Raw genomic sequence first — 22,751 nt, 5'->3', positions numbered from 1 at the left:
ATGAATAAAACAGCATCTCTTCCTTTTTTCCAGAGGCAGCGTTACAGACTGAAAGGGCACAAAACCATTATATGTCAGAAATCATGACATCTGATATCTTCTTTTTTTTTTGCATATAATTTTTCAAATTTTATTGAAATATAGTTGATTTACAATGTTATGTCAATTTCTGCTGTATAGCGAAGTGATTCAGTTACACTAACACACATACATAAATATTCTTTCAAATTCTTTTTTTTCTTTTCATCTTCTTTTCCATTATGCTTTATCACAGGATACTGAATATAGTTCCCTGTGCTATACAGTAGGGCCTTGCTGTTTATCCATGCTATATATAACACTTTGCATCTTTTAACCCCGTTACCAATCTTTCCGTCCCTCACCCACCTTCCCCTTGGGAAGCACAAGTCTGTTCTCTATGGCTGTGAGTCTGTTTCTCTTTCGTAGATACATTCATTAGGTACATGGTAAAGTGATTCAGTTATCTGTATATATATATATATATATATATATACACCCACATATATATATATATACACCCACACATTCTTTTTCAGATTCTTTTCCATTATTATCATAAGATATTGAATATAGTTCTCTGTGCTATACAGTAGGCCCTTGTTGCTTATCTATTTCACATATGTACCTGTTTTTAAAACCTATTTTTCTTTTTTTAAAACTTATTTGGTTTTGGCTGTACTGGGTCTTTGTGGCTGCCTCCTAATTGAGGCGTATGGAATCTCCCCAGAGCAGGGATTGAACCCGTGTTGAACCCTGAACTGCAAGGCAGATTCTCAACCACTGGACCACCAGGAAAGTCCTAGTATGTACCTTCTAACCCCAAATTCCTAATTTATCCCTCCACTGGCCTTACATGGAAGCCAAAAAGTACAGCCAAGTAGCAGAAACTACCTTTCCTCATGGGATGGACTCTTCAGTTTGTCATATCATATTCCTATGGTAGAGTTTTTTTTTTCTAAGTAAAATATTCTTATGACCGCATATTCATTCAAAGAAAAGGGAAATGTAGATTAAGAGGGCGTATGAAAAGCAAAACATTGAATGGTGTTTAATACAACTGCAAAATTTGTGTGTGGATGTTATAGCCATGCTTTCCGGGAATATTTTCATTGCATATATTCGACTTTAATTATGGCAGAAGTCCCTCCTTAGGCTGCTGTGAGTCCTATTTTGAATTACTGAATCTGTTCTTCATTAATGGTTTCGCGCCCTCTTGAACTCTCTCTTCAAAGTTCTTTTCAACTTTCCCTTATGGTACTTGTTGACTATCGGTCTCGTGCCGGTATTTAGCCTTAATGGCTTTAGTACTGTCTAAGAGGGCCTGTTTAGTGAAATTAGTTAAGGCCTCTACCTTAACCATGATATCCGTTGTCCCTACAGAGGGTACAAACAAGGCAGCAAGATAGTCATACCACTGGAATATGGATCGTGTCCATCTTGCATACAGATAAGGGAGGTTTACTGGAGGCTGGTGTAGGCTAGGCTTAATACTGCCATGGGTGAAAGCAAATCCTAATGTGCAACGCCCCACCCAGCCAACTAGTAACCATGGCCATAAATTAAGCCCACAGAGCCACCGGGTCCCATTGGGGGCTACCCAGCGGATTCCAGGATTATATTTCCAGTTGGAACCGGGCCACTGAGCAGATTGATTGGGGTGATAGGTAACTTCCAAGATTTGTATGGTCTCCAAATCCAACTTTCTGTTCTTTTTGTTCCCAGCAAATAGTAGCAGGGGCAATCAATTGTCCTTTCTCAGGAGTCATCCAGAAATATTCATCCCAGACCTGGTAGTATTGCTCAAGGTACCAGGAGGCCTTGTCCCCCTTTTGTAAGGGAGCCCTTTTCCTCTTTAATTTTCATATATGAGGTATAAGCCTTTGTTATCTCCGTAAGGCTGGTGTTCATGTTAAATGTAACCCTATGTCCCTGGCCCATTGATGGCTTCTTCTTACACCAGGAGAGCAAAGAAAGGTTATGGTTGGTGAGAGAGAGGGACGGAGTGGCGATACCCACTAGGGGAGTCTGTCCATTACTGACAGGGGCATAGCCCCACATACCCAAGTTCAGAATTGCATTGGTGAGGCCGAGCAGCAGGAGTCGTTTACCCAGCTCCATCCTGTAGAGGGCTCCTCCGGGACCTCGTTTTCTTCTTCCTCCTCAGAATGATCTTGGTTTCCCATGGGTCGGTGGGGTCCTTCTGGGTGGTCCACTCAGCGTCCTCCGGGTCAGCGTGGTATGCCTTCTTCGCTCTGGTGTGATGGATCAAGGGACAATACCTGCAACTTTAACTGAGCACTCAGTTCCCCTGATGCCGTCCACTACCTGCTGACGTGAAAGGTCCGGGTGTTGAGAAGCAGAATCCTTCCAGAGGGGCAAGGCAGCTTCCCCCCTCTAGGAGATTCAAGCTACAAAGCCTCGGGCTGGCCTCAAATAAGACCTGTCTCCTCAAACTGAGGAGTTTCCTGGCCCATGCACCAAATGTTATAGCCATGCTTTCCGGGAAACAGACTCACTCAGAAGGACAATGCAGATAGTGGAGTGCAGTTTATTATACCGGCAGGCCCAAGGCAGAGTCTCGACATCTGATATCTTTACCTGAATTTTCTCATTTATAAAATAGAATCGGTAACATTTATTATTTCCCATGGCAGGGCTTTTTAGGTACATGCCAAGGCACTTTGAAAACTATACTATTATTTTTTAAACTTTTGAAGTCCCTTCACTCCAATTACAATTCCTTCATCAGCTTAGACACTTTTCAGGATGTTAGGAGAACAAATATATTACACTTGCTCAGGAATACTTTCCACACTTAACTAAAATCTCTTGAATTCATAGATCCAGAAAGAGAGATTTGGGAGAACGTGCTCTCTTTGGGCAGAGTGAGATGAGCTGCTGTTGTGTCAGGGCGTGGGTGAACATCTGGGCCGCTCGGAGTCCAGCGTGCCTGCCCGGGCTCTAAGTGGGCACCTCCGAGTGAGGGGAGGTGTCTGGGGCTCAGTCTGCTGGCTCCATGTTGGGGCCCTGGGTGGCAGTTCCTGGGCTCAGAGACCAGAGCACAAGCTGATGCAGCCAGTTAGCTATGTTCTTTAGAAGCTTAAAAAAAAAAAAAAAAAAAAATGGCCTCCTCAATAAATTTTAAAACTGTGGAAGGATCTAGACAGGTTACAAAGGAGGAAGTAATAAAAACGTTGGGCAGTTCAACCTAAATAACCCTGCCCACTTGATAGGTGATCAAAGAAACTCAGGTTGAAAGCAGTTACCCTTTTTACCCTATCCAGCTGGAGAACATTTTTTCTAAACATTCAAGGTGAGCATTGGTGAAGGTAAAGTGAGACAGATACTGGTGAGGAGGTGTACACTGGTACAGCTTTTCTGCAAAGATATTGGGAGGTATGTTTGGGGGGAGCCTTACGATTATTTATGACCTTAGAGTTCCTATTTCCAATTACAGGATGTTTTCTTGTGAAAATAGTAAGAGTTGTAGGTCATAGAATGTTTATTTGTGGGAATATTATGGTGTTAATCATAATTGCAAAATACTATAAACAACTTAAATGTTCAAGAACAGGGAAATAGTTAATAAATTATTCAACAGTATGGTGGAATATGGAATATAGTCAGCCATTTAAAGTTGTATATATGAGTAATATTTTAATGATAAGAAACATGTTAATGAGGATGAAAGTGGGATGCCAGCCTGCTTGCTTACACACATAATTTATAGGTAACTAGGAATAGATGTCTCTGTATCTCAAGCTGGTCGTAATCATCTTTGGGCAGAGGAATTATTTTCTGTATACTTTTATTTTCCAAAATTTTCTAAATATGAATATATCTTTTTATAATCAGAGAAACAGTACTTGAAGAAAATTCAGGGGATGGGAATGTCTTCATTAAATTCTTTTAAAATGTAAAATGAAATTTTAAGGTATTAAAGTATAAGGTATTACAAATAAGAGGTAAGTACCATTTCAGCAGATGAATGAATAAGTTAGGCAGACTGCCAAGAGGTTATTGATTTTAAGAGAAAAAATGATAAACCACTGTGGGTAATATTCACATTTTTCCGGCAGTTATAAAGAAACCACTGATTTTCTAAAATAGCAGGTGCTGAATTGGGAGAACGCTAGAGAAGTTTTATTTCATCACTTAATTTTTACATAATGACTGTATTATAAAGTGAGGAAACTTAAAATTTCAGATAGAGAAATTTATTTCTGAATATCACAAAATTTTGGTGTTTATGGAAAAGATTTAATAACTGCTGGGTTTAAATACCTGATTGATTTACTTTGAAGAGTGCATATTCCTAATCAGCATTCTGAATTAAATGGGGGCTGTTCAGATGGATCGTTTTACTTAAGTTTTAAATATTTATGATCAGACTGATGCCAGAGAAAATACAGCATCTTGAATATGCTTATGAAACACTGAACTCCTGCATTTTATTTTACAGTGTAGCTCTCGCAATATATTACCACATCAAAAACAGGTATGTGGATTTTGTTTAATTTTGTGCTGAAACCATCACACATTATCTGCTGTGACATTTTTCCTATTGCGTTCTAGTTGCCTCAGCCTTTGAGTTTTGTATTCTTATCTCACTTTCATAGAATCTGTAAAGGTTAGGGTTATCCACACCTCCCAGAGAATTACTGAACTGCTTCTGAGTCAGAGGAAACCAAATGAAGTCAGCAAAAGAGAACAGAGTTTCTTGACAGTATTCACCTCCTCTTGACTTTATTTTCTATGTCATTCACTTAAACATTCTTTTATAAGATATTTTAACAAGTTTCTGTGTGCATCTTTCACATGAAAAAGAAGTTTATAGTTTCAATTCAGTAGAAACAGTTTTGTTGTAAAGTTAGTCATAAACTCTTTTAAGGTGGCAGAAATCCTCTCTGATGGGAGACAGTTCAGTTAATTTTAGAAGTGAATTGAAACCTGGAATCATGGAAAAATCATATAAGAAGTTACCTGTTCTGCCAGTTCTCTTTCGTCTTTTTGCAGACAGTAAGTCATAGAGCAGAAACTGTGGTGTGTGCCACGAGGGTGCATGTCAGAGACAGATCTGCAGCTTCTAATAATTGCGAGCCTAACTGATGTTGGAATGTTACATGCTGTTACCAAAGCAGCGGTTTCCAAAGAAATTTTTTAGACAACACTCAAATGACATAAGCTTGGTGGAAGCAGAGCTGTCACTAGCAGGGTGTGGCCCCCCCAGAGCCCAGCGCCCCCTCTGTCTGTGTTCACAGAGGGAGCTGCCCCTTTAATGGGCCTGTGCAGGTACCGGCTTGGTGACAGCCAGGTACACTTTTCTACATGCCCCCTGTTGTTTCTCAATATTGAGTCGTGGGGCTTCCCTGATGGCTCAGTGGTAAAGAATCCTCCTGCCAGTGCAGGAGACACAAGTTTGATCCCTGATCCAGGACGATTTCGCATGCTGCAGAGCGGCTAAGCGCATGCGCCACAACTACTGAGCCTGTGCTCTGGAGCCCAGGAGCCGCCACCGCTGAGCACATGAGCCGTCACTGCTGAAGCCCATGTGCCGAGAGGCTGTGCTCTGCAACGAGACGCCCAAGCACAGCAGCTAGAGAAAAGCCCATGCAGCAGCGAAGACCCAGCGCAGCCAAAGAGAAATACATAAACTTTATTAAAGTTATTTTTTAAAAGTATAGTCGTGAAGCCCCTCATTAGTGAAGTGGTTAAGCCTCATGCTATGAGAATTTCAGACTAATCTCCAGGACATACGGCGTGTTCATTCTTACCCTCAGACTTCTTTTGTGTTGACCACAACATAGTGATGGTTTAAACAGATCCGTCAAACTTTGCTCAGAAACAAGATGTTAAAGAAATTTAGATTTGGTGCATTTGAAAACTCAAGAAATGAAAATCTTTGATTTTTACTTTATTAAATGGGGTTCATAACCTTTATTTTATGGACTGTTCGAAAGTGATTAAGTATTGTCCCCAAGAAAAACAAATTATAATTCATGAATAATCAGTAGCATCTCTTAACAGTACTGCCTCTGTTTCTTGAAATAACAGTTGAATCAGAACATATTTTGTTTTCATTTTGACTGGCACTCTGTTACAGAAGGGAAACTCCATTTTCTGTTACTTTCCTCCCCAGGGACCCAGATGGAAGGATGCTCTTGGATATTTTCGATGAAAACCTTCACCCTCTCTCGGTAACCCTCCCCTTGGGCCCCAGGGTGTGGTCCAGCCATGTTTCCGTGGCTCCTGTGGGGCGGCTAGTCATTGAGAATGTCTCCCTCCCCAGAAATCCGAAGTGCCACCAGATTACGACAAACACAACCCGGAGCAGAAGCAGATCTACCGGTTTGTGCGGACGCTGTTCAGTGCCGCTCAGCTGACTGCAGAGTGTGCCATCGTCACCCTGGTGAGTGCCCGCAGGGTGACGTGGCCACGAGCGGGGTGCAGGCGGGGATGTCCACTGCAGACTGGGAGCCCAGCGCCACCTCGGGGTTGTCTTTTATCCAGAGTAGCCACTGGATCTCCCAAAAGAGGGCGTGTGGTCTGTTCCGCAGGCCCACCTAACGCCCCTTGTCAGATCACACTCAGAAGCAGGAACGCTGAAACGACCCAAGCAGGTGAGTGGGACCCAGGGCCCACAGCGCTGAGAAGGACCAAGGCCGCCTCAGTGATGTCCAGGTTTCTGGACTGCTGTAATTGCTGTCTTCTCTTCTGTGATGTTTGTGTAAATATATGTCTGTAAGATACTCAGAGACAGGTTGGACATAATATGCACATTGACTCAAGTTAAGAACCTGTAGCCTTACTTAGATTCTTAAAACCTTAGGGACAGATGATTTAGCTCCAACGTCATTGGGGAAATAGCTTTGACAGCAGCCACTGTCACTGACCTTTCACACTGTGAACCACTCAGATAAGAAATGGGCTCCGCCAGGGCGTGGGCTGCCCCGTGGCCTGTGCAGGTCCCTGAGAAGAGGCCCTGTGGTGTGACGACGAGTGTGAGGACCATCCACATCTCCACCACACTGAGAGCCCCGTGTTCTCAGCTGACGGCACAGTGACCCGTTTGCTTGTGCATTCCTTCTCTCGTGGAACTTGCCCCCTGACAGGTGAACAGACACCCAGCGAGTCTTCCTCCGGTGATGTGGCAGCTGATAGACCCTGAGGTCATGACTCAGAAGCATATTTATGGCTCAGCTTTGTTCCTCCAAAGGATGTCAAATCCTCAAAAAACACCCTCCAGGCGGCAGGGTTGACATTTTGATGAAGGGAGATAGTGGGAAGAAGGGGAAGAAAATCAGATAATGAGTACTTAAATTGACGCCCTGAGGAAAGATGTATTTTGAAGCTCCTGCTCCAGAATGCAATGTGGTGGGGTTTTTTACCTTCCATTCTGAAGAAAATGGTGACTTGACTTTGCCCTGTAGCACCATCGAGTTTGGATTTATCAGTGTGAAGAAGCTTCATGTCCTGTGAAAGACATAGTTTCTGCAGAGACTTCTGTTGAGGATGTGTAGAGTGTGTTCCCCTGTCTCCGAGCAGACGTGGGTGGTTAGTTTGTCTTGGGAGTGCTGTGGGAGTGGTGTGTGTTTGTCAGTCGTGCGAGCTGCTGAAATCCTCCCTTGTCCTGGGACAAGGTGGCTGGGGCTTATCGGGAGATGAGCGTCTGTAGCTACAGCTGACGGTGGGCAGCGTCGGGGGCCCTCCCAACAGGCACAGCTCTGCAGACTGATATTTGATCCTCCAGGGTCTGCTTGGTTGGCCCAGGCAGCCAACTGTATGTTCCGAGCGAGCCCTGTGTGTGATGGTCCCACCCATCTCTCCAAGTTTGCAACAACCCTTCACAGCAGGTCTGGGCTAGAGCTGGCGGGCTGCATCCCTCTCTGCCTTTCTCCTGGGCCTTCCCTTGGTGGCCTGGCCCGTTGCCCGGGGGAGGCAGGGAGGACCACAGTTAGGTCTGCCCCGCTGCCTGCAGGGAGCCAGACCGCTGCCCACCTGTGGGAGGCAAGGCCGTCAGCCACTTGCTGCTGCGTGTGTCCGGGAGCACCAGGCTTGCCAGCCCAGCTGGTTCCCCCCGGCGGCCTTGAGGACTGTCACTCGGCCCCAAAGTGCCTCTCAGGCCGATGCTCTGGTGAAGAGGCCACCTGTGGAATCTATCCATTCTGACCCCAGAGACCCCCTTTTTAGGGCACATTAGTGATTTCTACCGAGGTCAGAAGTGTTGTTCAGATACAGTCCAGTGAGGAATCCAGCTTCCTCAAATATTAGCAAATAGGAAACGCTGGGGAAGCCCATAGTCAGCTCAGCTGTGGGTAAGAGTCTACAGTGAACGAACCCAGTGCTGCTGTCTGTGATGGACAGGGAAACCCAGCATCCTCGGAAGTGTGGTCCCGTGTACCCTGGAGTCTGTGAGTTTGCGCTTTCTCCCTCCTCTCCTCCCCCACACCATGCCTTTGAACAGCTTTATTTTGTACAGTCACCTGAATGCTCTGTAAGTGCTCACTAACCTGTATTTTCTAGAGACTCTCAGGATGGTTCTTCTGATGAAATTAAATCTGAAAATTTAATTGAGCAGCAGTGTCCTATTAGCAATGGTATTGTTATAGCCACGCTTACCGGGAAACAGACTCACTCAGAAGGACAATGCAGATAGTGGAGTGCAGTTTATTACGCCGGCGGGCCCAAGGCAGAGTCTCCTCTTAGCCAAGGACCCCGTCCAGCATTTGTGAAAATCTTTTATACCCCATGCGTACATGTCCAGACCCACCACCTACCCCATGTGTACGTGTCTAAACCCACCACCTACCCCATGTGTACGTGTCTTAAACAGTCAATAGTCAATAAGCCCGCAGTTACATTCCAACCAGTTAATAATCGATAAGCCTGTGATTACATCCTGACAGATACGAAAAAAGTTTATGACCTGTCCGGAGACAGGTGTGATTACGGTATGCTTCTTCTTAGGCAATGAGTAGCCTGGATGTGATCTTCAAGATTCCTCTGTCTGGAGGGGGTCTTATCCTTCCATTGTCGTCCTCACAGGCACTAAGCAGAGAGTTCAGAGTCCGCTGGAGAGGCAGTCAAGCACAGCCAGCACGGACAGGCCTGAGATGGAGTTCAGGCCCTATGAATTCCTTCTTCATTCCCCCCTCTTGATGCTCTTAGTTTCTATAATGAGCATCACTCATTGAGATATGTTGTATCTTAGCCCTCCTGTCACCCACATGAGAGAATGCTATTAACCTCTGCTATTAAACAAAATTTACAAGACATTGTAGGAAGCAGGTCCCACAGAGCAGTATGATTAAGATTGCTATAACAACAGTTACAATGGTTTTTCACCAGTCTCCCTTTATCCAGGAGAGAACTGAAGTCTAAAAGGGAATATTTTCATTAGACATGGCTTTTACTTGATTTTGTGTATCTTTCAAGGCAGTAGATACATTTTCAGACAGGTCAGGGATGTACACACAATATTTGACTTTAATTATGGCGCAAGTCTCTCCTTGGGCTGCTGTGAGTATGTCTGATGTCATCCTATTTTGAATTACTGCCTTTTTCATTTGAATATGTTTTTTGTTTAAAGCTTGAATGGCCTTTGTACTGTCTAAGAGGGCCTGTTTAGTGAAATTAGTTAAGGCCTCTACCTTAACCATGATATCTGTTGTTCCTACAGAGGGTACAAACAAGGCAGCAAGATAGTCATACCATTGGAACACAGATCGTGTCCATCTTGCATGCAGATAAGGCAGATTTACTGGAGGCTGGTGTAAGCCAGGCTTAATACTGCCATGGGCGAAAGCAAATCTTAATGTGCAACGCCCCACCCAGCCAACTGGTAACCATGGCCATAAGTTAAGCCCACAGAGCCACTGGGTCCCATTGGGGGCTACCCAGCGGATTCCAGGATTATATTTTTAGTTGGAACCGGGCCACTGAACCGACTGATTGGGGTGATAGGTAACTTCTAAGATTTGTTTACATTGTTCAGGGGGCAAATAACCCATATATTTTAATTCTTTTGGGTCTAGGGGGTGGTCTCTAAATCTAACTTTTTGTTTTTTTTGTTTCCAGCAAATAGTAGCAGGGGTAATCAACTGTCTTTTTTCAGGAGTCATCCAGAAATATTCATCCCAGACCTAGTAGTATTGCTCAAGGTACTGGGAGGCCTATCCCCCTTTTGTTAACGGAGCCCTTTTCCTCTTTAATTTTCATATATGAGGTATAAGCCTTTGTTATCTCCATAAGGCTGGTGTTCATGTTAAATGTAACCCTATGTCCCTGGCCCATTGATGGCTTCTTCTTACACCAGGAGAGCAAAGAAAGGTTATGGTTGGTGAGAGAGAAAAAAGTTTTTTTTTGTTGCTCTAAGAAGGAACACAGTGGTATAAAGTACCCATAACGGAGTGGCGATACCCATCAGGGGAGTCTGTCCATTACTGACAGGGGCATGGCCCCACATACCCAACAGTTGGAGGAGTTGTGGAAGTTCGCGTAAGAATGTGCCCATGAGATGAAGACGTTGTCCTGTGCAGGAACAGTGGTCAGGTTCAGAATTGCGTTGATGAGGCCGAGCAGCAGGAGTCATTTACCCAGCTCCATCTTGTAGAGGGCTCGTCTGGGATCTCGTTTTCTTTTTTTTCTTCAGAATGATCTTGGTTCCCCGTGGGTCGGTGGGGTCCTTCTGGGTGGTCTACTTGGCATCCTCCGGGTCAGTGTTGTATGCCTTCTTTGCTCTGGTGTGATGGATCAAGGGACAGTATCTGCAACTTTAACTGCAGTAGGGGTAGTTAGAATAACATAAGGGCCCTTTCACCAAAGGGCTAGCAAATCATGTTTTTAATCTTTGACCCATATTTGGTCACCAAGTGTAAACTCATGAATCTGTTCCCCAAGGAGGAACGGCACCCTTTCTTGTACAAATTTGGTTACCCGATTTATTACCTTACCCAGTTCCATCTGCTGTGAAATCTTATCCCCCCTTACCTGAGGCAAATTTGTTGACACCTGTTTTATTATGGGAGGAGGCCTCCCCTACACAATTTTGTGCGGAGAATAGCCTTGGGACTGTGGGGTCATCTTGAGTCTGAGCAGAGCCATTGGAAGCAAGTCTACTCAGGAGCAGTCAGTCTCTCTGATCTACTTGGAGAGTTTCTTTAAGTGTCTGGTTGGTTTATTTCACCCTCTCAGAACTCTGGGCCTATATGCAGTGTGCAGTTGAAAGTTTTGCTTACCTGTTATACTAAATCAGCTACAAAAGCTGGGCCATTGCCTGATCCAATGCTGGTAGGAAATCTAAATCTAGGAACCATTTCCCTAATCAGGCACCGGGATACTTCTGATTCTCTTTCAGTCCAGATAGGAAAAGCTTTTACCCATCTCAAGAATGCACATACCATGACCAGCAGGTAACGGTAGTGTCGGTGAGGTTTCATTTCAGTGAAGTCCACTTTCAGGTGTTCAAGGGGCAGTGTGCCTTTCAGTTGAATACCCGGAGGTTTTTGTCTGAATATCCAAGAGGCAGCATTAACCTGTGAGCAGGCAGCATGGCCTAGGTGGGTCGCTTGGTGTGTCTGGCTTACCAGAGTGTGTGCCAGCTCCTCCGGTACCAATAATTTGCAACTTGGCAATTCCCACCCTCTCTTTTCAGTCTTGATGGCCCCTTCCACTTTGGAATACCCGAGAGCTGTTGTCCCTGTTTTATCAGGCGAGTGCCATCAGTATACAGGACCCAATTAGGGTCTGGAACCTTGAGTCCTTCTTTAAAACAAACCCCAGATACCTTACCTCCTCTTTGTAGATCTGTGCCTTCTTCTTTGACACCCGGTAACCTGCTTCCGTCAACAGCTGGAGCAGTGCATTTGTCCCTTTTCAGCATTTTTTTTTGGTCTCAGGCACCAGCAGCAGGTCATCCCCCTATTGTAGGAGCTGACATCTATACTCTTCTGGATGGAATGAGTCCAGATCAGAAGCCAAGGCTTTCCCAAAGATGGCTGGGAAGTTTTTAAACCCTTGTTGGGGAGTCCAGATGAGCTGTTGTTTGGTGCTCTCCACTGGATCTTCCCATTCAAAGGCAAAGATGGGCTGTGACTCTGGGGCGAGGCATATGCAGAAGGCATCTTTGAGATCTAGGCAAGTGTAAACTTTAGTCCTCGGTGGGAGGAGGCTAAGTAAGGTATAGGGGATTGGAACAGTGGGGTGTAAAGTCACAGTAGCCTGGTTGACTAGCCTGAGATCTTGTACAGGCCTATAGTCCTGTCCTCCTTCCCTTTTGACTGGCAGGATTGGCGTATTCCAAGCCGACTGGCACTCTACTAGAATGCCTGCTTGTTTCAATCTATTGATGTGGGGCAATATGCCGGTTTAGGCCTCCATCCATAGTGGGTACTGGCACCCTCTAACCAGGATGGTGTCTAGTTTGAGTTTCATTATCACTGGGGCATGATGTTTAGCCAGCCTGGGGGGAGGGGGGTTGTCTTCCACCCAGACCTCAGGGAATAATTGAGTTAGCTCCCTCATGCTCTTCTGGCCCACCCGGTTCTGCCTTCAGAGGCTCATGCAACCTCCACTCATCTTGGGTTGGTATTGAGAGAGAGGGCAAATAAGTCATAGAGTCTGTCTAGAAGGTGGGCCTCTCCTCAGGGGAGAAAGTCACTTGTGCTCCTAGTTTGGAGAGCAAGTCTCCTCCCAACAGGGGTACTGGGCACTCAGGAATGTCACTTGGTGCCCCCCGCCATCTGACATTTTCTGGGCTGGCAAAATGATTTAATCATCTTTTTTCCTGATACCCCAGTAACAGCGGTAGTCTTTTTGGACAGTGGTGCCACAGGTTTTGTTACTACCGACAGTTCTGCTCTTGTATCTACCATGAAGTCAATGTTTTGGTCCCCCACTTTTAAGGTCACTGTGGGCTCTCAGGGACCTGATATCTCTGAGCCCTAGCAGCCCTAGTTAATTTCTAAGTCAGCAAGCCCCACAACTGCGGGAGCTTCTTCTTTCTTTGCCTTAGGACATTCATTCTTCCAGTGGCCAAAAGCTTGGCGCCAGGCACACTGGTTTGGCTGTAACGGGCCCAGGGCTTCCCTTGGGACCGGCTGAAGGACTGTCCTGTCCCTGGGGCAGATGAGGTTTTCTGGAGGGCCCGAGTTAGACTTTCCCAGAGCAGCAGCTTGCACTGTAAGTCTCTTGTCTGTTCTCTTTCGTTCCCTCCGGCTCTCCGGCAGAGCGCGGTCTCTGCTTAATTTCAACGTCTCCCTCCCCCTCTTGTCAGTACTCACCGGGAGAGGCGGGTATAGCTTGGGCGGTTCGGTTGGAGCGGGATCCTGGAAGTGTTGGCCAGAGGCTTCTGTCACCGGGATCGGAGCCTGCCCAAACAGCGGCTCTTTGAACTCCGGGAAAGCAGGCGGAGGAGTAGCGGCTGTTGCAGAAACTTCACCTGGCCCTGGATCGGGCATTAAGGCGGCCTCCGGTCCTGGTGAAGCACTGGGAGGCAGGCGTGTCATTATCCAGCATGGGGGAGGGGTCAGGTCATCTCCGTCCAAATCTTGTAGAATTTTTTTTTTTATCATCAGTCAATTTTTGTGCCCTTAATATTTTTCCCTTTCCCTTCTGGATATAGAATCTTGTCTAAGTAGGAGGGTCTCAAGCTAACCCTAGCCATGGGTCAATAGATGGATATTGATCCAGGTGTCCTGGCTCTCCTGTGACTACTGTATAGACTGCTTCCACTATTTTTAAGTTCACGGTGTTCTCTGGTGGCCATCCTGCTCCCATAGGGGGCCATTCGACCACACAGAGTATGTGGAGGCAGTTAGGCTTCATCTTCACCCCATAGTCTCCTCCTAATCCCTTTTTTAAATTTTTAATCATGCACTCCAATACAGTTGCCTTAGATTCACTTTCTCCCATCTTGCTTACCTTTTCAGACTTTCTTGTACTTTTCCTTTTCGTTCTGTCTATGAAGTTCTCAGTACTCTATGTATTTCTGCTATTTCCACTCAGTGACACTTAAATTGCCATTCTGCCTCCTTCCTAATTGGGGTGAGAAGAGCCTTACCTGCCATATCCCAGAGGGAGAAGGGGGATCGGCGTGTCTTCACTGCCAGTCAGCATAGCTGAACCAGAACATCACATGGTCTGAGACTGTTTCTCTCTTAAAGTCCATTTTGCCTTGGTGGGCTTGATCAGGTGCGGATGAAAACACAGATGGGTTAAATATCTCATGTCCCAGGCCATCTCCGGAAAAGCCAATTCATACTCACTTCTGTTTCCCCCTCCTTCTAGCCTAACAATTCCGAGGGGGTCAAGAATTTCACAGCAGACGGGACACCTCCTGGGGAGGGCAGAATACGAGCATACAAGGACCAGTTTCCTATCCTAAAAATCCCCTGGCGATCGCTTGGTAATAATTTTCCCTGAGACGGCGTGGACACACCTCCTAAATGACCTTCACAAATTTCCTTCCTAAACCCTAGCACGCTCGTCAACCTGTGTACCAAGCAATCGCCGCCTGCCTATTCCAGGCTCCTGTGGGTCCCCGCTCCTTCTAGTCCCTCCCAGGGGGGTGATCAGGCCCCCTCTTCCACCCTACTGGGTGGGTTCTTCCTCACCTGAGCGCTCAGTTCCCTGCTGCCGTCCACTACCTGCCAAAGCGAAGAAACCGGGCTTTGAAAGGCTGAATTCTTCCAGAGGGGCGAGGCGCCTTCCCCCCTCTAGGAGATTCAAGCCACAAAGCCTCGGGGTGGCCTCAAATGAGACCTGTCTCCTCAAAGTGAAGAGTTTCCCGGCCAATGCACCAAATGTTACAGCCATGCTTTCTGGGAAACAGACTCACTCAGAAGGACAATGCAGATAGTGGAGTGCAGTTTATTACGCCGGCGGGCCCAAGGCAGAGTCTCCTCTTAGCCAAGGACCCCGTCCAGCATTTGTGAAAATCTTTTATACCCCATGCGTACGTGTCTAAACCCACCACCTACCCCATGTGTACGTGTCTTAAACAGTCAATAGTCAATAAGCCCGCAGTTATATTCCAACCAGTTAATAATCGATAAGCCTGTGATTACATCCTGACAGATACGAAAAAAGTTTATGACCTGTCCGGAGACAGGTGTGATTACGGTATGCTTCTTCTTAGGCAATGAGTAGCCTAGATGTGATCTTCAAGATTCCTCTGTCTGGAGGGGGTCTTATCCTTCCATTGTCGTCCTCACAGGCACTAAGCAGAGAGTTCAGAGTCCGCTGGAGAGGCAGTCAAGCACAGCCAGCACGGACAGGCCTGAGATGGGGTTCAGGCCCTATGAATTCGTTCTTCAGTATAGGGAATGGTGTTCAGAAAAAATCAATCGTATATTATTTTACTTGGCAGAAAAGTAAAATACCCAAGTGGGAGTTTACTAAAGAAATTACAGCTGACCATTGAATATAGCTTTCTTAGCAAGTTCTGCTAAATTACATGCTATTGTGTGGTGCTTATTATGAATTCCTTCTCCTCAAACATAACATCTGCTTCCCCTTGGTAATGGAGTGTGTTACCATATCTAATTTCTCTAGTTCATCTTAGTGGAATATCAGATGTGATAGATGCCTGTTTTTTTCCAAACATCTTAAATATTACCTAGTGTGCCTATTAATATCTATCTACTGTGGTTAAGTAAGAAGAAAACTGAGTAACCTTCTTTTTGTACTGAGTCAGTGAGAAGCTATTTCATTGGGGAGCTTGGAGAGATTTACATAGCTCGTTTATATAAAAGAATAGCGTCTTAGGGATCTGGTTGAAGAGTGTTGATAATGATTGTTTCAGAAAATCTAGAGTTAGATCTAGCCTCAGTTTTCTGCTCTTAGTAGTTTTGTGGCACGTTTTAAAAAACCCTTTTCTTGGTGGAATGAGAAGAGTTAGTCATCAACCTTTGTAACATACATAGTCTGGGCTCCTGAGGTCGGTGTGCAGTTAAAATTCCACTCGGCCTGGCCTGGATCTCTCACTGAAGAATTTCAGTTTTCACACAAAAATAATGATCTAAAACATTAGCTTACTCTTCCTGCACCTTGAATGTAATAAATGCCATTAAAAACTAAAATATGAACAATGGAAAAGATGATTGAACTCTGCTGAGTGACCTACTTTTTTTCACCAGTGGTTGTCACAGCCCAGTGGTATTCTGTCCCTGAGAGACATTTGGAGTGCCCCGAAGGTCCATAGAGTACGGTTGGCAGGCACGTGTCATGACCTCAGAGGCCTCTGTGAAGGCCTCTCAGATGTTCTGTGCTAAGCACCCCTGAGTGGGCTCTTCCCCGTGAGGTCTCCTTTGACCCCCCATTCCCCGCGCACCTGTCTCTCAATCCAGGGCCTGAGTTTCCCACCTGCCTCTGACCGCGGCCTCTTCCTGAATGCCATTGCTGTGGTCATCTCACCCACTCAGGCCTCCCTAGACCTGCTCTCCTGTAGCCGCATTCCACACCCAGAGCTCGTCCTCCCCTCAGCGTCCTGTGTCCCTGAGGCCAGCACGCGGGGGCCACTCCCTGACCTAGCCCCATGCTGGATGCTGGGCACACGGTGGGAGTGAGGCCCAGGTGTGGTCCTCAGGGGACTGTGGCTTCCTTGGGGGAGAGACCGGAGGAGCGCAGCTGCTCTGCCAGGGGAGAAACGCAGCCACGGACCAGGGTGGGGCAGTAAGGTGGACGTGATGGCTTCCTGTTTGATCACCAGGGCCTCTTGGCAGCTCATTGGGTATGGCTATTTTGTCTTTGTGATTACATTGGTAGTTTCTTTCTCATGATTTTTGTCTTTCATGCTGTGCCCCTCATCCGGTCTGAGTACCTGGTATCTGAGATCAGCCATAAAAATCCTGCTTTTTAAGATGGAAAGAATTGACTTTTCATTAGTAAAGCAGTGGAAGCAGAATGAAACTTTTTAAGCAAAAGAACCATCATTCGTCTGTTTATTGACTTAGCAGACAGTTAGTGCCGACCCCTATCTTAAGAGGCAGAGAGCTCCTGTTGAGCGGCAGAGGCAGACAAGCTGGTGGCCCCGCTCAGCCTCCCTGGGGCTTCCTTGCCTGGGCCCCCGTTCACAGACCGCAGGCCGCACAGGCTGGCTGCAGAGGCCATCGGGGGGCTGCTGTGGTTTGGGAGGGAGCCCTGACCCTGCCTCTGCCTGTGGTTTAGGGATGAAGGGGGCCAGTGTGCTCGTGTCTTCCAGGTGTACCTGGAACGGCTCCTCACATACGCAGAGATTGACATCTGTCCGGCGAACTGGAAGCGGATTGTTCTGGGGGCCATCCTGCTGGCCTCCAAGGTGTGGGACGACCAGGCGGTGTGGAACGTGGACTACTGCCAGATCCTGAAGGACATCACGGTGGAAGACATGTGAGTGTGGGCGGGGCGGCCCTGTGTGGACGTGCACGGCGTGGAGTGAGTGACCGTGACTGTGTGTCTGTTGTGAGCTGGCCGAGCAAGGACACGGCTGCGGGCAGGATTTACAAAAACCCGTACGTCTCGTCCTGTGGGTCCCAGACAGGTACTGGTTACGCTTCCTGGCTTGTGAGTCTAGTCTCTGAAACCATGTCCCAGGGAACCTTCCTTTACCTTCCTGCTCCCCGTCTGCGGTGGGGTTCATCCCCACAGTGTACCCACTGCAGACTGACGACAGGCAGCAGATGGGCTGAAATGTGCCCTGCCGCTTCAGTTTCAGAGAGATTTTCGCTGCTTTTGTCGCTTGTTGCGCCACTTCCTGGTACTGATCATCCCAGTTCATCAGGCCTCATCCTTCCAGGCACTGGATCAGATGGGCTTGGCTTTTATTGCCACTTTGGTGGTGAGATGGCAACTCTGCGTCCAAGCAGGCTGCTGGAGAGATGGCTCTTCTCCCTGGAGGGTGCGGTCTTGTGGCCTCTGTGTCCGGCAGCCTGCCTGGGCCATCCACGGTGGGGACAGTGACCGAGCTGTGCATTTCTGTCTTCCTCTGCAGGAACGAGCTAGAGCGACAGTTCCTTGAATTGCTCCAGTTCAACATCAACGTTCCTTCCAGTGTTTATGCCAAGTATTATTTTGATCTTCGTTCTCTGGCGGAAGCCAACAACCTGAGCTTCCCCTTGGAGCCCCTGAGCAGAGAGAGGGCCCACAAGCTGGAGGTAAGAGGCGCCGGCGTCCCGCGCGTGCGCTCCTGCCTCAGAGCTCTGTGCTCAGGCCGGTTCCTGCCACTGCCAGTCATCGTAAAATAAGGGCCAGATGACCTGGATTGCATTGGTACAACCTCAAAGCAATAACCGTCTCAGTACTGGTTTTTATTTAATGTGCATTGATTCTGTTTTTTAAATCAAATAAGTTTTTTAAAGCCCCTGTTTTAAACCAGCATGCACTTTTATAAGGGAAAAGATACCAGATGACCCTATGATTGGCAGTCCATAAAGGTTTGAGTCTGCTTTTATTTTTTTTATTTTTTTAATTTATTTTTATTAGTTGGAGGCTAATTACTTTACAGTATTGTAGTGGGTTTTGTCATACATTGACATGAATCAGCCATGGATTTACATGTATTCCCCATCCCGATCCCTCCTCCCACCTCTCTCTCTACCCAATCCCTCTGAGTCTTCCCAGTGCACCAGGCCCGAGCACTTGCTTTTGTTTTTCATTTTTTAAAGTGTTTTCTCCACAGCCTAGTCAGAGCTCCAGCCAGCCAGGTTGGTCTTGACCTGGGTTTAGGGCCGTCATTGTGAAGCTGTGTGACACTGTGTCTTAGGTACAGCTCGGCTTTGCACTTGCACTGGGCTCTTCCCACCTGACTTTTGGCGGCTGCAGGTGTGGGGAGGAGAAGGCTCACAGGTCAGAGCCGTCTTCCAGGGGAGGTGCGGGGCCCTCAGCACCTTCATCCCGAGCGTCCTCAGTGTCGAGGATGGAGGTGTGGCCAGGGTGCCGGCCCGGGGCTGATCTGAGTGTCTCTCTCTGCCCCTCAGGCCATCTCCCGCCTCTGCGAGGACAAGTACAAGGACCTGCGAAGACCCACGAGGAAGCGGTCAGCGAGTGCTGACAATCTGACTCTGCCCAGGTGGTCCCCGGCCATCATCTCCTAACCGTGGGCGTCCCTGCCGGAGGCCGTGCCATCCCTCAATTTCTCCTTTAGTTCGAGAAAAGACAGACGTGGGGTGGTTTTGTTTTGTTTCCTCTCCTTTTCTTTTTAATTCATAGCTCCGCCAGGCTGCCTTGATGAGCGCCTCCAGGCTGCGTGCACATGCAGCAGGGCTCCGAGGACACGAAGTCGGTGCCATGGGATCCCGTCCATGCCTTCCCAGCCCCGGGTCAGCGCTTCCTTCGTGGAGGAAAAAGACTCTAACCCTGGAGGAGGCAGGGAAGGGACGGGAAGTCGCATAGAGGCAGGGAGAGCGGCTTGACCTGGTTCCTAAGTCCCCGTCGGTCAGTAACCGAACCAGCCCGACAGGAGAGCCCGGCGTAGGTGACAAAGTTGGATGCGCATTAAAGGCGCGCCGCGTTCACCACCCCACCCGGATCAGTATGTCCCGTTAAGACTTCTTGCATTCCTTCTTGCTGCTTCTCGGGGATTTGGGGGGGATTTTTGTTTGTTTTATTCTGTTTTGGTTTTGGTCCCACAGAGCAGAGAATATAGTTTGTACCCACCATGGCACAGACATCCAAATAAATAGCACTGGCTGTTTCTCTCTGCACCACTCCTGCAAGCTGTCTTCTGAGCTTTCTTGCTCTCCAGGGGGAGCACTTGTCACGTCTCTGCGCACCTTTATCCTAGACGGTTTTCTCCACAGTGGCGGAATCAACTTGACTGTAGTGCTGAACCAGACGACTCCCTTCCCCCAGCTCCTCCCCCAGGAACATTCTAGATCACTTGGGTGCTTGTGCCTTCTGATCCTGCGGTGGTCTCTCTGCCTGCCCCAAGGGGCAGCCCCGTCCTCGCCCTGCCCACTCCACTCCTCTACTTCCACGTCCATTGTGCAAGCAATATTCCTCTCAACTTTTATATGTTTACTTCAAATCAAAGTTAGTCTATTTGTATAAAAATTTTTTAAAAATCTAAAATTAAAAAAAAAAGGGGGTGGGGGTGGGTATTCACATGGAAGATCACTGAAGGGCAAAATGTTCCTATTTACTGAGGTATTTTTCACAGAATGATTGAATAAAAAACTCGACTTGCATTTTCATTGTGGGTGCTTAGTGAAGTTATATGAAACTAAAACTGTGAAGGTTTATGCGTCATTAATTATGACCGTCTTTTTTCATTTCTGACTATTCATTTCCTTATGGGCTAGATGAAAAGCTTTTATAGCAAGGAAAATTAAGGGTTAATGACAGAACCTCACAGTTAAGTGTAAGAATCTGGGTCAGTGAAGCATACAGTGCTTTGGGGTTTGCACATTTTCACGGGTTACAATAACAGAGGTTTCTAAGTTTTTCCTTCATCAGGTCTTTGAGGCAAATGGCAGTAGATAAATCTGTGTTTTACCACCCTCTTGTGTGAGCCTGGAAAACTCTGGAATCTTATGTTATTTGTCTTGTGCCCTGAACTCATACACCTGCTCCCCAGACATGCCTGCCCTGAGGAGACATGCTTCGTCAGTGGGAGGGACTCAGAAGCACCCAAGCAGCCCAAGAACACGAAGCCCAGTGCTAGTCAGATGGCCCTGAGGTTTGTAGCATGTGTAAACCCAACTGTCTGGGCCAGAAACACTGTCAGATTCTTTCTGGCTTAAACTTTCAAAAGCAAACAAGCAGAATATGAAAAGTTAATTATCTTTCCATTGTAACTGTGTATCAATATACTCCATATGGGTTCCAAAATCAGCTGCTCTCTTCAAGTAAGATTTGGATTTAGAACATGAAATAGAGACCCCCCAAAATGTAGAAAATACCATTTTATATTCCCTAAACTATATAGCTTAAAAAGGGACATATTTTCTTAGCCGACTATGAATACCTCTCAAATAAATTAGTTCCTCCCATGTAGAGTATGTTACTTTACCGATCCATTTCAGGAAAGAGGTTTTGCTGCCTTTCAAGCAGACATCTTATTTTTATCCCTTTTATTTGAATGAGAGATTTGAAAATTGAATTATGTAAATATTTCAATGCATCTGCTATTATTTTGTGGAGTTTATTAAACTACTTTAAAAAATTGTATAGTCTATTTATTGTATGTATGTACATACAGTCTGCTAACTTAAAGTGGATTCCGTAAAACCTGACTCAGTCTTGTTTAGACTATTGAATATTGTTTTAGCCTTGTGCACTGGATTCTACCTCTGTATAGGAAAAATTTCCATATTCCTGAGCATCAATCTGTATTAATTGGTTATGTTTCTTGCACTAAGGATTTTTAAAACTCTGCTGTAAGTGTAGATTTCAGTTTTACTTTTGCAGAATGGTTCCCTTGACATGAAGATAATTTAGGTTGGGTTTATTTTTCTACATGATGAAGAAGACATTACGTTCTCTGGTTTGTTCTAAGTTTGCAAAAAAAAAAAAAAAGCCCGACAACACCCAGTACAGTACCTATTGATAAATCATGGTGATGTAATTTGTTTGCAAGGTGGTTCATGCCCTACAATTAAAGCCGAATTGCTATTTAGGAATACATTGTCTTAGTGTAGTTTTTGAACGGGCAGTTTTCATCATTAATGAAGGGTGAAGAAAACCACACAATTTATTGCCTTTAAGTTTAGATTTGACTTAAGGTCATTTGGGAGAATAAGTATGCCAATGAATTTTCCCTTTTTGTTTTACCCTTTTTTTTCTTTTAAACTGGGAAAAGGCAAAAAAGGGATTTAAAACCAACTGGAGCGCAAGATGGGAGGTCCTGCCAAGATCCCAGACATCGCTGTGCCTTAAATGCACCCGCTGGGGCCGTCACCTGGCCCCTCTCCAGCGTGGCCCACCCACACCACCCCCAAGCTCCTCCTCTTGGTCTTTAGCAAGACCATCTCCGCCCCGGGCTTTCCCTTGGGTCTGGGGGTTTAGATGCTTGGGCCGAGCTGCAGAGCAGAATTTGCGGAGTGAGTGATTTTGATCCTTCCAGGCTACTTTTGGTAACCTCTCACCTGGGGCCATATTTACAGCTTTGAAAATTTTAAACAATTCCTGGTTCATTGTAGGTACTTACTAAGTGTTAAATAAACAGACCAAATAGTGCTTGCCTTCTTGCTGCTTTTTTTGAATATGACATTGAGATAGAATTGAACCGGTTTTGAGGATGCTGAGTGAACCAGTTCTTTTCTACATGATGAAAAGCAGTGGAGAGTATTATGGGTTCTGTAGGTGTTAAGTGATGCTCAGAAGGACTGGATCTTCTTCATCCACTTTGACTTCACTAGAATCAACATCTCAAGACTCCCAATGGGTGGACTGTGGCAACACAGGTTGTCTGAAAGGCCAGCCCCAGGAGCCCTTCCCTGCCCTTGTTGAAAAAGAGAAGGAAGTAGGGAACATACCCTCAAGTGAAATGGGAACAGGATACTGAAGGATTAATTTGGAACTCATTTTAAGCTCTGTGAATTACAAGGAAGGCCCCGCACACAACTGCCTTCGGTTCATGACTGGAGGGTCCTGAACGCCAAGCCTTCCTAGCCCCACTGCACTGGAAACAAATCGTCCTGCAGGGGCCAGCGGCCCCATCCGCAGTAGGGAGGTGAGCAGGGGCTTGCAGTCACCAAGCTGCTAGACTCAGACTAGAGTGGGGTAGCAGCTTCCTTCCACTTCTTCCTGGTAGG

The 22,751-nt window shown here is 46.4% G+C and overlaps 1 protein-coding gene across 3 annotated transcripts in view; it reads left to right on the top strand.

Moving 5' to 3' along the window:
• Window positions 1-21,617, top strand: part of CCNY (cyclin Y) — a 114,976-nt gene extending 93,359 nt beyond the window's left edge. For 2 of the 3 annotated variants that reach the window (XM_061126124.1, XM_061126123.1), the window contains exons 5-10: window positions 4,484-4,519; window positions 6,161-6,218; window positions 6,311-6,430; window positions 17,204-17,388; window positions 17,990-18,152; window positions 18,975-21,617. In XM_061126124.1, the coding sequence (XP_060982107.1) occupies window positions 4,484-4,519; window positions 6,161-6,218; window positions 6,311-6,430; window positions 17,204-17,388; window positions 17,990-18,152; window positions 18,975-19,091 (679 nt within the window). In that variant the 3' untranslated portion in view covers window positions 19,092-21,617. The remainder of the gene's footprint in view (window positions 1-4,483; window positions 4,520-6,160; window positions 6,219-6,310; window positions 6,431-17,203; window positions 17,389-17,989; window positions 18,153-18,974) is intronic. The other variant, XM_061126125.1, reaches the window with a different exon arrangement.
• Window positions 21,618-22,751: the final 1,134 nt, after the last annotated feature.

The sequence above is a fragment of the Dama dama genome, chromosome 23 (assembly GCF_033118175.1).
Source record: "Dama dama isolate Ldn47 chromosome 23, ASM3311817v1, whole genome shotgun sequence".
Classification (NCBI taxonomy): Eukaryota; Metazoa; Chordata; class Mammalia; order Artiodactyla; family Cervidae; genus Dama; species Dama dama.
The sequence above is the reverse complement of the archived record's forward strand: the minus strand, read 5'-3'. Positions and strand labels throughout refer to the sequence as shown.